General features: G+C 43.2%; 1 protein-coding gene across 4 annotated transcripts in view; it reads right to left on the bottom strand.

Annotated features, from left to right (window-relative positions):
* Positions 1–13,558, bottom strand: part of herc1 (HECT and RLD domain containing E3 ubiquitin protein ligase family member 1) — a 251,209-nt gene that overhangs the window by 19,663 nt on the left and 217,988 nt on the right. For all 4 annotated transcript variants that reach the window (XM_085972042.1, XM_085972044.1, XM_085972043.1 and 1 more), the window contains exons 60-68: positions 11,809–11,982; positions 11,376–11,669; positions 10,212–10,277; positions 9,999–10,124; positions 9,417–9,555; positions 9,107–9,288; positions 7,417–7,572; positions 3,940–4,062; positions 3,601–3,703 (exon numbers count right to left, since the gene is read on the bottom strand). In XM_085972042.1, coding sequence (XP_085828168.1) covers positions 3,601–3,703; positions 3,940–4,062; positions 7,417–7,572; positions 9,107–9,288; positions 9,417–9,555; positions 9,999–10,124; positions 10,212–10,277; positions 11,376–11,669; positions 11,809–11,982 — 1,363 coding nt within the window. The remainder of the gene's footprint in view (positions 1–3,600; positions 3,704–3,939; positions 4,063–7,416; positions 7,573–9,106; positions 9,289–9,416; positions 9,556–9,998; positions 10,125–10,211; positions 10,278–11,375; positions 11,670–11,808; positions 11,983–13,558) is intronic.

Below are 13,558 nucleotides of genomic sequence, written 5' to 3'. Positions count from 1 at the left end.
TACGAAGGCCAACATACCATTTGCCTGCTTAACCGCCTGCTGCACCTGCATGCTTACCTTCAGCAACTGATGCACAATCATCAGTCACGCCAGACATTTATAGAACAGACTAAACTATCATAGGAAAAGGAATCAGCCATTCAGCCCCTCAAGCCTGTTCCGCCATTAAAATAGATCATGGCTGCTGTGTACCTCAACTCCATTTACCCACGTTTGCTTCATATACCTTCATACTCTTACCTAAATCATGTTTTTAAGACTGTCAGTATTGTAGAGCAGAAACTCCTTGAACTCTATACTGGAGAATTAAAGAGCCAGGGATCTCCCCTGAAATCAGCACAAAAAATTAAAGTACACCTGCTCAACATGGAGCTCGAACTCTCAACCCTGAGTTCAAGATGGTACAAAAATTGGCCGTGTGGTTGATAGTGAGGAAGATAGCTGAAGACTGCAGGAAGATATCAACGGACTGTTCAGGTGGTCAGGCAGAAAAGTGGCAAATGGAATTCAATCTGGAGAAATGAGAGGTAATGCATCTGGGGAGGGCTAACAAGGCAAGGGAATACACAATAAATAGTAGGACACTGAGAAGCGTAGAGGAACAGAAGGAACTTCGAGTGCATGTCCACAGATCCCTGAAGGTAGCAGGACATGAAGATAAGGTGGTTAAGGCATGCGGGATACTTTCCTTTATTAGCCAAGGCACAGAATATAAGAGCAGGGAGGTTATGCTAGAGCTCTATAAAACACTAGTTAGGCCTCAGCTAGAATACTGTGCACAGTTCTGGTCACCACATTACAGGAAAGATGTGATTGCACTAGAAAGCCATGATCTTACTGAATGGCGGAGCAGGCTCGAGGGGCCGATTGGCCTACTCCTGCTCCTATTTCTTATGTAAAGGGTAGAGAGGAGATTTACGAGGATGTTGGCAGACTGGAGAATTTTAGTTATGAGGAAAGATTGGATAGGCTGGGGCTGTTTTCTTTAGAACAGAGGAGGCTGAGGGGAGACTTAATTGAGGTGTATAAAATTATGAGGGGCCTAGATAGAGTGGATAGGAAGGACCTGTTTCCCTTAGCAGAGGTCAATAACCAGGGGGCATAGATTTAAAGTAATTGGTAGAAGGATTAGAGAGGAGTGGAGAACTTTTTTCACCCAGAGGGTGGTGGGGGTCTGGAACTCACTGCCTGAAAGGGTGGTAGAGGCAGAAACCCTCATCACATTTAAATAGTACTTGGATATGCACTTGAAGTGCCGAAACCTACAGGGCTACGGACCAAGAGCTGGAAAGTGGGATTAGGCTGGAGAGCTCTTTTTCAGCCGGCACAGACACGATGGGCCGAATGGCCTCCTTCTGTGCCGTAAATTTCTATGATTCTAAGAATCTCATGCTCTATATACCAAGCTGGCCAGGCTTATCAAAGAGATACAACCATTTACAGAAGTTGTTGAAGTCAGTCCAAATAACTCCGCAGTTTTCAACAAGTTCATGAACTGGTTAGACAGACAAACGAAATCAGTTGACTTCCTTTGGTTCAATTTCTTTGCAGGGCTTTCTTAAAAAAAAAAAGGGCAGATACTTTTTAGAATGGATTACCTACCAAATTACTACTGGTTGGTGTTGGGGGCCACTGTTTATCAAATATATAATTGACTTAAAGGATGGACTATTGTCTAAGGTGTCAAAGCTGGTGGACATCACCAAATTGGGTGCAGTGGCCAATGATGCTAAGCCACGTGTAATAATCCAAAGAGATCCAAGGTTAGGTCAATGGGCAGAGAGGTGGCAAAGCAGTTCAATAATGGACAAAATCCATTTATTGAAGCAAACAAACAATAAACAGCAAAATCCATAACACAATACCAGAGAAATACCAATGGAACCTGTGCTGTTTAACAAATTCTGTCGATGTTAGGGGTTAGGGCTACCTTGATTAGTTTATGTTGTATTGCGTGGTTGATTAATAGTTCAGTGATGCATGTTAAACCACTTCTAATGCCTGGGTGAACTGTAAGTCTTCCCTCAACTTGCTTTGTAATGAATAAAATCAGAAGAGGAGGAATTCAAAATCACTATTTCCATAGTTTTGAGCCATTGATAATAGGAGTCTTGGTTTGATAATATTGCATATTCTATCTAGTCTGTCTGTGCTCAGGGTAACCAATTGTAAACTGGCTGCAATGCTTATAAAATCCAATATAGAAATATTAAAGCATAGAAACTTTAATGGTTTGAAACCTGACTGAGTGAGTTCGTCCCCATACCAATCTCTGGAAATGTTCCTCATAAAAATTAGAAGCTCCAAGGCAAATGACAACCTTAAATGGGGGGGGGGGGGGGGGGGGGGGGGGAGGGAGGTGGGTGGGAAGAAATTTAGAGGAAAAATATTGCTAGCATTTAAAAATGCAGCAACTATTTAAAAATGGATATTTCAGCTTTCCTAAATTATATTTGGGCAAAAGAAGTTGCTGATAAAAAGCCAGTGGCAGGAAAGAGCGTGGAGAAGTGCTGGAATGGCGCAGCACTCAAATGTCAGTTCATGACTGGCAAAGTGAAGCATGAGGTGGCCTGTTTGCCATTTCAGGGCACTGTCTGGCAAAAGATGGCAGTGAAATAGTTGAGGGGGAAAGTGACCTTATGGTAACGATCTCCTTGCAGCAGATGGCACAGATATGCAACTGGCTTGGTGGTGACCTGGATTCTACGGAGCTGGGATCTGTGGAGTCATTTCCTCACAGTCATTGCCAGTTAAGTGTGCCAGAGCCTGCAATTCTGTTGGACATGGTGGGTGAAGGCAATATGGCTCTGGTGCCTTCTGACTTCTTGTATTCCTTCTTTCAATTTACATCACCAGCTATTAAATTCTGCAATTAAGGCACTTCATAAGTCAACCCCCCCGCCCCCCACCACTAACCCGGACCAGATACATCTTCGGTCCAACCCCAACTCGAGAGATTTTCCTTCCCTGCCATGCCTCTAAAATTCCAGCCTTGTCCTCTCCACCTCTAATTCCCAAGAACTTCAACCCTGTCCCACAGTTTGTTCTTTAGGGAATTCCAGGTTTCCTCACTGACTTATAACAATGTTTTCCTACAGCAAAATACAGTGTACACCCAATAATCCGAAGTCATTCTTAGGGCTCAAAAAAACCTCAAATTACCCAGTAATTCTAATTCGGTACAGTGAATAAAACAGCAAAGTAGGAATTTAGGGCTTAAAAAATTGAATTAAGAGTAGATTGACCGTACAAGGGTGTGATTTCCTGATCGAGACACAGGCATGCAAAGAATCGCACAGGATAGAGAGACAACGCCCCTTACAGTGCTCGATGGAATATGGTGCTGCAGAAGTGGAGCATCAGCATTAGAGGAAGCGCTGCCCACCCCGGAGCGGCCCCATGACAGGCCAGGGTGTACCCCTTCTCGTTCATTACTGAATAAATCTACTAGTCCTAAATCACATGAAACTTTTCTTCAAAAAACTATTTCCAGTTGTAAAATAGAACTTAGAGAAAAGTCAGTCAGTCATTCAGTTTCTAGAGCTATTTTCTTGGTGCCATTCTGAAAATAATTATAAAAAGCCACGATCATTTTCTTACCTTGGCCAAAGGTGTACACATGGCCGTCTTTTGTCAAGGCAACAGAAAACTGGGTGCCACAAGCAACCTTCTTCATTCCTATCCCACACAAAACATCCACTTTCTGCAGAGAGAGAAGTTAAAAGCTTTTAGACAAAAACAAGAGAACTATGTAAAGGCAACAAGATAGCTGAATTAGGTACTTCTTCACTTAGGAACATCATTTTCCTATGCTATTTTCACAAACATGACTAACACTCAAATATTTTGATTTATTTGATACAATGATAAAGCAATGCTGGGAGAGACAGAAAGACATGCAAATCATGTTGACATAATAGCCAGTTTGGTAACGCATACCTGAGGAGAGGACTTGGCCGTTGAGTTACCTAAACCAAGCTTTCCATAATCTCCATCGCCAAAAGCCCAAACCATCATCCCATCGGCAGAGGCAGCTAAAGTGTGATTTAAACCACATGCAACCTAGAAAGAAAAACAGGGTCATTTAAGCCCAGTGGAAATACAACAGATGCAAATAATAATATGCAAAAGGGACAAACGGTACTAACATCACTTTTAGTTTATTGGTACATTTTTTCCCCCTTTCACTCCTCCCTCCTTGTTGAGGCTGGTCCTTACTGGGGTGGGTTGCACAGTTGTCAACCACCCCATTGAACCTCACCCAAGTGGCCATCATTTGAGGCCTGCTCCAGTGGTGCAGGTGGGCATCAACAATCGTACGTCACTAATCCCATAGCACGATTTGAAAAATAACAGAGTTCTCCCAGCACCCTCCCTCAACCAATGCCAACAAATGATTTTCTTCTCATCTGTTCGTGGGATCCTGTATATGCAAAATAGTTGCTATGCTTGCCTATATAATGCTCACAGCACTTTGAAGCATTTCATTCTACGTGAAGCACTTTGAGAGGTGTGATCAACACTATACAAGTACAAACTTTGCTTTCTTTCGAAGACCTAAAATTTTATTTTGAATATACAAACTTCTGGTTAGACCATATTATAGCATTTTAAACCTAGTGCAGTAATTTGATTCATTTGAACATAGGGAGATGCGCTTTGCTCACTGAGAGGCAGTAACTTCTCTAGAGCCTGGCTCCAGTGTGTATGGAAGACGAGGGGATGGAATCATTGCTACAAATTCAGGGGTCAGCATTTTCTGAAGAAACAGTCTGCACCAAGGTCAAAGCAAGAAAGGACCCCAACTCAAAACATCAGCTATCTATGATTCAGAGGAACACATCCTCCACTCCCTTCGCCCCACCATTGGCGGTCATGCTTTCAGACATCTCGGCCTCATACTCTGGAATTCCCTCTCAACCTCAGTCTCTCCATCTCCCTCTCCTCTGCTCCTTTAAGACCCTCCTTAAAACTTACCTCTGACCAAACTTTTAGTCTCCCCTCCTACTAGCTCCTTCTTTGGCTCAGTGTTCGTTTTTGTCCGACTACGCTTCTTCAATGAAGCAACTTGGGATGTTTCTCTACGTTAAAGATGTTATATAAATGCAAGCTGTTATTGTATTTAACCTTTCATTAGAAGTCTCCCTTTAATAGTGGTCTCTCGTTTACTAGCCTATGTATTTAACTGGTGGGTTTTTGTTAAACCAGTAATGCAGTGGAACACTCGCACATCGTTTACTCACTGGTACTTTTCTGCCTTCTCGATTTACCAGAGCCTCCCTCACATATCCACTCACCACATTCTCAGTCCTGCCGATAGCTGCTGGTTTCACTAATTCTTCTCTTTTCTCTCAGCCTTGCTTGCCACCATTTCTCACCAGCACTTACAATGCCCCAATCTTCAACACAGATTGGAGGCGATTGGCAAAAGAACCGGAAGCGACACGAAAAAATGTGTTTTTTACACCGCGAGTTGTGATCTGGAACGCGCTGCCTGAAATGGCGGTGGAAGCAAATTCAATAGCAACATTCAAAAGGGAATTTGATAAATACTTGAAGGTAAAAAATTTGCAGGGCTCTGGGGAACGAGCAGAGGAGTGGGACTAATTGAAAAGCTCTTTCAAAGAGCCGCACATGTACGATGGGCCGACTGGCCTCCTCCTGTGCTGTATCATTCTACGAAAGAGCCGCACGTGTACGATGGGCCGACTGGCCTCCTCCTGTGCTGTATCATTCTACGAAAGAGCCGCACGTGTACGATGGGCCGACTGGCGGCCTCCTGTGCTGTATCATTCTATGAAAGAGCCGCACATGTACGATGGGCCGACTGGCCTCCTCCTGTGCTGTATCATTCGATGAAAGAGCCGCACATGTACGATGGGCCGACTGGCCTCCTCCTGTGCTGTATCATTCTATGAAAGAGCCGCACGTGTACGATGGGCCGACTGGCCTCCTCCTGTGCTGTATCATTCTATGAAAGAGCCGCACGTGTACGATGGGCCGACTGGCCTCCTCCTGTGCTGTATCATTCTATGAAAGAGCCAGCACGTGTACGATGGGCCGACTGGCCTCCTCCTGTGCTGTATCATTCTATGAAAGAGCCGCACATGTACGATGGGCCGACTGGCCTCCTCCTGTGCTGTATCATTCTATGAAAGAGCCGCACGTGTATGATGGGCCAAATGGCCTCTCTGTGTTGTAAACTTCTGGGGCCTCTAAAACTATTTCACCTTTCACAATATATCCAGCCTTTTGTGTGGTTATGGCATTTAAATATTCTGGGGAGAAAACCTTTTTTTAAAATCAGAAAACCTCTCGTGATCCAGTGATGCTGCAGTTTTTCCATCAGTTAGGCTTTGGGGAAAGAGCAGGGGGAGTGGGACTATGCAAAAAAAAAAAAAAAGCTTTGCTAGAATGATACCAGGACTGAGAGGTTGTACCTATCAGGAAAGATTGAACAGGCTGGGGCTCTTTCCTCTGGAGGAGAGGGGGCAGGAGGGTGACTTGATAGAGGTCTTTAAAGTTATGGAGGGGTTTGATACAGTGGCCTTAGTGAGGATGTTTCCGCTTGCGGACGAGATCAGAACTAGTGGCTATAAATATAAGATAGTCACTAATAAATCCAATAGCGAATTCAGGAGAAACTTCTTTACCCAGAGAGTGTTGAGAATGTGGAACTTGCTACCACAGGGAGTAGTTGAGGCAAATAGCTTAGATGCATTTTAAGGGGAAGCTGGATAAACACGAGGGAGAAAGGAATAGAAGGATACGGTGATGGGGTTAGATGAAGAGGGGTGGGAGGAGGCTCCTGTGGAGCATAAACACCGACATGGACTTGTTGGGCCGAATGGCCTGTTTCTGTGCTGTAAATGCTCTGACTATGACCTGGAGACTACACTGGGCCTAGACTCCCCATGTGCAGTGCCATGGGTGACTGGCTAGTTATTTAAAAGAAACTGCAAATTCTCAAAATTACTACATTACAACAATAACTACACTTCAAAAAGTACTTCATTGTCTGTAAAGTGCTTTAGGACATCCAGTGGTCATGAAAGGCGCTATATAAATGCAAGTCTTTTTCTTTAAAATCTGAAATAAAAACAGAAGTTTCCAGAAATACATGTAGGTCAGTCAGTGCCTGTAAAGTGAAAAGGTAAGTTTTGACAGGTAAGTATATCCAGTGTTTTCTATTTATGGCCTATTTGTTTATTCTGATTGAATAAATCGCCTGCAGTGGGATGGTCTTAAAAATCTCAATGTTGCTGATGGACTGTAGTATCAATAACACATTAGAATGTCTTGCCGTGCCTATTAAAGACAATTACTAATATACTTGTAACATTCTTTTATCATGCCCAGATTCAATAGTCATTTTGAAGCCCTGATCCCTTGGTATGTTAAAACGGAATACCATACCTGTCCAACCTGATAGCCTTCTAATGCTGCTACTCTCTCCGGCAGCTTTTTGTTGGATGTGTTACCGAGTCCCAAACGACCATAGTCACCGTTTCCAAACGTGAACAACTTCCCATCTGCGGTAACTACTGCTGAATGCTTAAAGCCACAAGACATCTGTTTGAAACAGAAACAAATAGAAGTTATGTTGATACAGCACAATATTCTAATGAATGATACACTAGATTAAAAAAGCCAGTAATTATTGGTTGTAAAGATATGGCAACTAGCAATTCAAAGGGAAAACTGTACAATTGTCTGATTAAGTAGTGCATACCAGAGGTTCATTATTCAGCTTTAGATTTTCCACATTTGATCCTTTAAGTGCCATTATCTTCAATATAACGTGGACAGAGAAGCCACAACTGAGAAACTACAAGGTCTCTTTTTCCAGATCTGTAAGTCAGAATAAAGATCCCAAAGAGTGCTACTTTAAAAGGAACCTTGCTTCGGAGCTCTAGTTTTATGGAACCAGAAAGGAAAAAAGGGGTGAAGGAGGAAGGGAAACATTAATTTTATACGCTCTGTTGGTCCTGCTCGAATTCAGAGACCGCTTCCTTCACCTTGACCCCAAAATGTCTCTGTAATCAAATGGCGAAGGAGGGGAGGAGTTCCAATAAACTCTACCAACTAGACATGGGAGCACATCAAAATAATGCAAGTGTCAGATACAAGGCCCAGATCATAGGTGTTGCACAATAACCACTCCATTATCTTCTGCACGAGAGCTACAAGAACTGGCCTCTTCAGAACCCTCAAAACTTTCCACACGGCCTTCAGGGTGTTAAACGTTCATTAAAAGGATAGGGAGATAGCAGCATGCTCTCCAGGTTATGATTCGGGTACAGGTCTCAAGTGGTGCCATCTACATTTTTTTTTTAAATAACAAGATTCCCTACTAGGTTTATATCCCATGTCGCATAAGAATGTAAGAATTAGGAGCAGGAGTCGGCCATTTGGCCCCTCGAGCCTGCTCCGCCATTCAATAAGATCATGTCTGATCTGATCTTGGCCTCAACTCCACTTCCCGCCCGATCCCCATAACCCTCGACTCCTTTATTGTTCAAAAATCTGTCTATCTCCACCTTAAATATATTCAATGACCCAGCCTCCACAGCTCTCTGGGGAAGAGAATTCCACAGATTCACGACCCTCTGAGAAGAAATTCCCCCTCATCTCCGTTTTAAATGGGCGACCCCTTATTCTGAAACTATGCCCCCTATGGGTCACATCCCAATGGGTTTGGTAGCAGGTAATCAAACTGATGGGACGGGTTTGGTAGCTTTGTAACTATATAAAGCTGGGGCATTCGGTTCTTAGGGCCAAACCTTATTACACTATACTTTTTCTGAGTGACATCACGGTGTTATCTTCACAAAACCGCTCCCAGGAGCGCAGTATAAAAGGTCTTGACAGCATTTGAACAGGTACAAACAAAACCACCTTCAAGAGGCAGCTTCACTGTGCGTTAAGGATCTGCCAGTTTCATCTCCAGACAGCTTTTGCATATTGCAGAGGCAAAAACTAATCGTTTTATTTTAAAGATTAGCCAAGTTCAAATCAACAAAAGTCATTCACTAATTTAAAAGCATCCCTATTCAATACTTATCCTACACACAATCTATTAAAATCTGAAGGTTTGTAATCTCACCTGGACAACTTCCTCTCCCTGGAGTGCCTCAATCTGCCGTGGTCTGCGCTGCCGATCACTGTTTCCGTGGCCCAGCTTACCATAATCCCCGTCACCCCAGCTGAAGACTTCCCCGCTTTCTGTCAGAGCCATAGAGTGACCATCGGAGCCACAGGAAGTCACTAGCTGTGTCACTACAAAACCTGCGACATGCACAAGATAAGTTAGGAACACACAAATGTAAACGCAGACATTAGTGATTTCAATGATTAACAATACAGTCTGTTATTAACTGTTACAGTGCTAGATTTCCCCTAGTAAGCCTTTGTACCTTGTAGCGCTGAAATGACAGTTAATACATGAAGATCATCTGAATTCCCTTGTCCAAGCCGACCATAGCTACCTTCCCCACATGCCATTACTGTTCCATTAGCCTGGATGACGAAAGTGCAATTCTGCCCACAAATAACCTGCGGATAGCAAACAACTTAAATAAAATTACCTTGAATGCTCAAGTGGCCATGTTCTGACAAGTCCAGTCACCCTTCCATTAAAAATCAGCAGAGACCCAAAAAATAAGACGGAAAAGATGACCTTCTGCAGGATTGCTCCAGAATTAGCATTTACTTATATTTTAAAATCACAAATACTGTCCGTCATATTAATAATAGAGAAACATGAAGCATTCTTCCTGTCAAGATCTATGAAAAGTAAATTTGATGCAGTGTCGGCACAGTGCAAAGGCTGCTTCAGTTTGGAGTCCAATGATTTAGGGTTTAGAAAATGGAGATAAAGGGCAGAGTACTTTCCAAATTTTTGTAGCACTCCCCTGCTTTAATAATGTTTTTATTGCCTGATGTTCTTGCACTCCAACAATTTAAATTCGAAAGTCAAACGAATGATTTCACCATACCTGCTGAGCTTGTGAAAACGAAGGTGCAACAGTTGGTACCATTACATTTCTTCCAGCTTCTGCCAGCTGCCCGTGACGTCCTGCTCCCCAAAGATAGACGTCACATTTTCCACCAAGGTGCCAGTCCTAAACAGATAGGACAGATATGTTCTAACCTTTGCAACACCATTAAGCACAGCGTTGAAGTATATTTGCAAAAAAATAATTGATTACCTCTGGTCTAGACGATGCCCAGGACATAATTTGTTCATCCATTCCAGTGAACCACTTGCTATTGTCCTGCAATTGAAAAGAATGACAGGGTATATGGAGCCTACACACAAGTCTTGGTGCAGTCCCCACTTAAGTAAATTCCACTTTAATTTTTCTAGGTGTATAAAGAGTCAGAAGGTTATGAGTTCAAGTCCCACTCCAGGGACTTGAGCACAACATCCAGAATGACACTTTACACAGAAACACAGAAACCTCAACAGTACAGATAGAGGCCATTTCGGCCCATCGAGCCTGCACCGACACATATCCCACCCGATCCCCGTAACCCCTACACCAACACATATCCCACCCTATCCCCGTAACCCCACGTATTTAATCCCCCTAACACTAAGGGTCAATTTTTATCATAGCCAATCAACCTAACCCGCACATCTTTGGACTGTGGGAGGAAACCGGAGCACCCGGAGGAAACCCACGCAAACACGGGGAGAATGTGCAAACTCCACACAGTCACCCGAGGCCGGATTCGAACCCGGGTCCCTGGTGCCGTGAGGCAACAGTGCTAACCACTATGCCACCGTGCTGCCGTACTGAGGCATTGCTGCACTGTCAGAGGATGAGACGTTATGCCCTCTCAGGTGGGCGTAAAAGATGCCATGGCACTATTTTGGAGGGGAACTGGGGAGGTTTCCCCGGTGTCCTCAACCAGCATCACTAAAAAAAACAAATTATCTGGTCATTAACACATTGCTATATGTGGGAGCTTGCTGTGCACAAATTGGCTGCCACGTTTCCTACATTACAACAGTGACTACACTTCAAAAGTACTTCATTGGTTGCAAAGTGCTTTGGGACATCCTGAGGTCCTGAAAGATGCTATAGAAATGCAAGTCTATTTCTTTCTGATAGGTAGTCTGTGAAACAAGGGTTAAGCTGACAGGTGGCTGGAGTAACAGAAGTGTACCTCAGCCTGTCCTGATTGAAAAGGATCGATCTCTCTTGCACTGTAGCCTATGCTCTGTGACATCTATTAAACCTACCCAAGTTATCATTTCCATCGAACTCTGTGTTCCAAATACACTAGACACAGTCTAACTACACCTGGTTAATTCTTTCCCCCTCTCCAACGCCCCTCCACTCAAACGAATGAGCTGCCTATCTTACCATGACATGTGCCAGTTCTTCTTCTAGTACAGGCTCTAGGTCTGGAACAGTGAAGCATTCTGGGAACGGCGCTCCTTTTGCCAACGCTTCTGCGGCCTTAATAGTGGTGGAGAAACATTCCAACCAGGACCACTCAGAGGGATTCCAGGTGGCAAGGTCAGGGGGACAACTAGTGTGATGAGGTGGTACTGGCGCATTACACAAGAGCGGATCCAGTTGAAGACCTACTGCCAAGGAAGCTAGGCACTGCATGTAGGGACTATGGACAAGTTGGTCTCCACATATAACATGAGGCTGAAAGCAAAAAGAAGATATTTATAGACACAGCCAAAGCTTTAAAATTAATAATGTGTTGGTGTTAGATGTTTTCAGACAAATTTTGGTACACAATACTGGCACTTTGTTCTAGTTCCAACTTTGCTGTTTTTACTACCTTTTCATATGTATATTGCTCTTGCAACAGGACTGGCAGCCTTTCAAGGAAGGTCCTCATGCATGGCGCCATGTTTAGTCCAATAACGCCTTGTTTTTTCAGTGAAGTTCTACATGTTGCCAGAACATGGTTTGCAGCTATCCATTCAGTTGTGCAGTTCACCACCAACACATCCTAGTCAATCAAAGCAAAGAAGCAGTCATTATGGTGTACTTTTCACACAGAAGAAACTGAATTATTACATTTAATCCAATGTCAGCATTCAGGCAATTACTCAGAGCTTTCACATGCTAACTAGGATATGCCATTGAATTTACCAGCATATAGAACCTGATTCTTGGGCATATTTCATAAAAGTTCATAACACTCTAGTTAATTTGGTATTATTATTTCATATAATTAAGTTACACATTTAACAACATAATCTCCTTTTAATATTTTTCCTTCTGTGGAGAGGACATTTTAATTGATCAGTGATACTACATCCAACAGCTCATAATGTCATAAGTCTCAGGTTGGCTCACTGGGTAGCACGCTCACTTCAGTTAGAAGGTTGCAGGTTCGTGCCCCACTCCAGAGACCTGAACACCTAGTGGAGTGCTGTATTGCTGGAGGTGTCGTCCTTCAGATGGGACAGAGATCCCATGGCACTAGTTGAAGACGAGCACGAAGTTCTCCTAGTGTTATGGCCACATTTATCCCTCACCCAACACCACCAAAAAACATTAACTGACCATTTCTCTCACCAGTGTTTGTGGGACTTTGTGCAAATTGTCTGCCATGCTCACCCACAACACTTCAAAAGTAATTTGGGATTCCGGAAGATGCGAAAGTTGCTATATAAACACATGTTCTTCTTTTCAATGAAACGAGCTTACAATTCACACAACTTAATTTACATTTTAAATATTTACACTGTAAATATTTAAAATGTATAAATACATAAATGGTAGCTTTCAATCAATCAGTGAAGGTCACAGATGAACTCTCGCCACACTTCTACATGCACTAGTTTTATGCAGGTGTTGAAGCTGTGTAAAAGTATCACACACAGGCATGTAGTAAGTATTAGATGTTTGTACGTGAACTTTACCAACCAGAGGTTTTACTCTATAACTGAGGAGCTGAGACACACATTAGGAAGTTAACCTGCCAGCCCAGTCAAGGTAGGTCAATGGATCCAAAAGCTATTCATCCTATTATCTCCACACAATACAACGTGCTCCAGGCCAGCAAGGGTGTGTTTAAGGTTGACAAATTTTCTTTATTGACATAACCATCTCAATAGTTATTCGTTCAGTTACATAATACACACCACCTACTTACTAAGCTCAACCGACCTTTTAGTTGCAGCATATCGATTTTAAGGTCCGGTCCCAATTTTCAAATCCTTCATGGCCTTGCCCCCGTTTCCTGAATGATTTACTTCAAACAAATGTCTCAGCTCACAGCTTCTGTCCTCTGACTCTGGCTTATTCTCCACCATCAGTGCACAATCTTCCAGTCTCTGCGCTCCTCCCTTCTGCAACTCCCTCCCCAAATCATTCTGCCTCGCCACTTTCCTCACCCCCTTCAAAAGTGTCTTACAAACCTCCATTGCGTCTTCTTCCCTTGCCATGTTCTAAATTGCTTTCTGATTGATCAATAATACCACACGGCATGGGGCTAACAGTTAGTAGGGTGCAATCAGATCTGATCAACACGTTCCACAAGAAACACAGGAAGAAGCCATTACAATTTCACAACAAAA

The sequence above is a fragment of the Somniosus microcephalus genome, chromosome 32 (genome assembly GCF_052327205.1).
Source record: "Somniosus microcephalus isolate GS21.2 chromosome 32, FLI_Smic_1.0, whole genome shotgun sequence".
Lineage (NCBI taxonomy): Eukaryota > Metazoa > Chordata > Chondrichthyes > Squaliformes > Somniosidae > Somniosus > Somniosus microcephalus.
The sequence above is the reverse complement of the archived record's forward strand: the minus strand, read 5'-3'. Positions and strand labels throughout refer to the sequence as shown.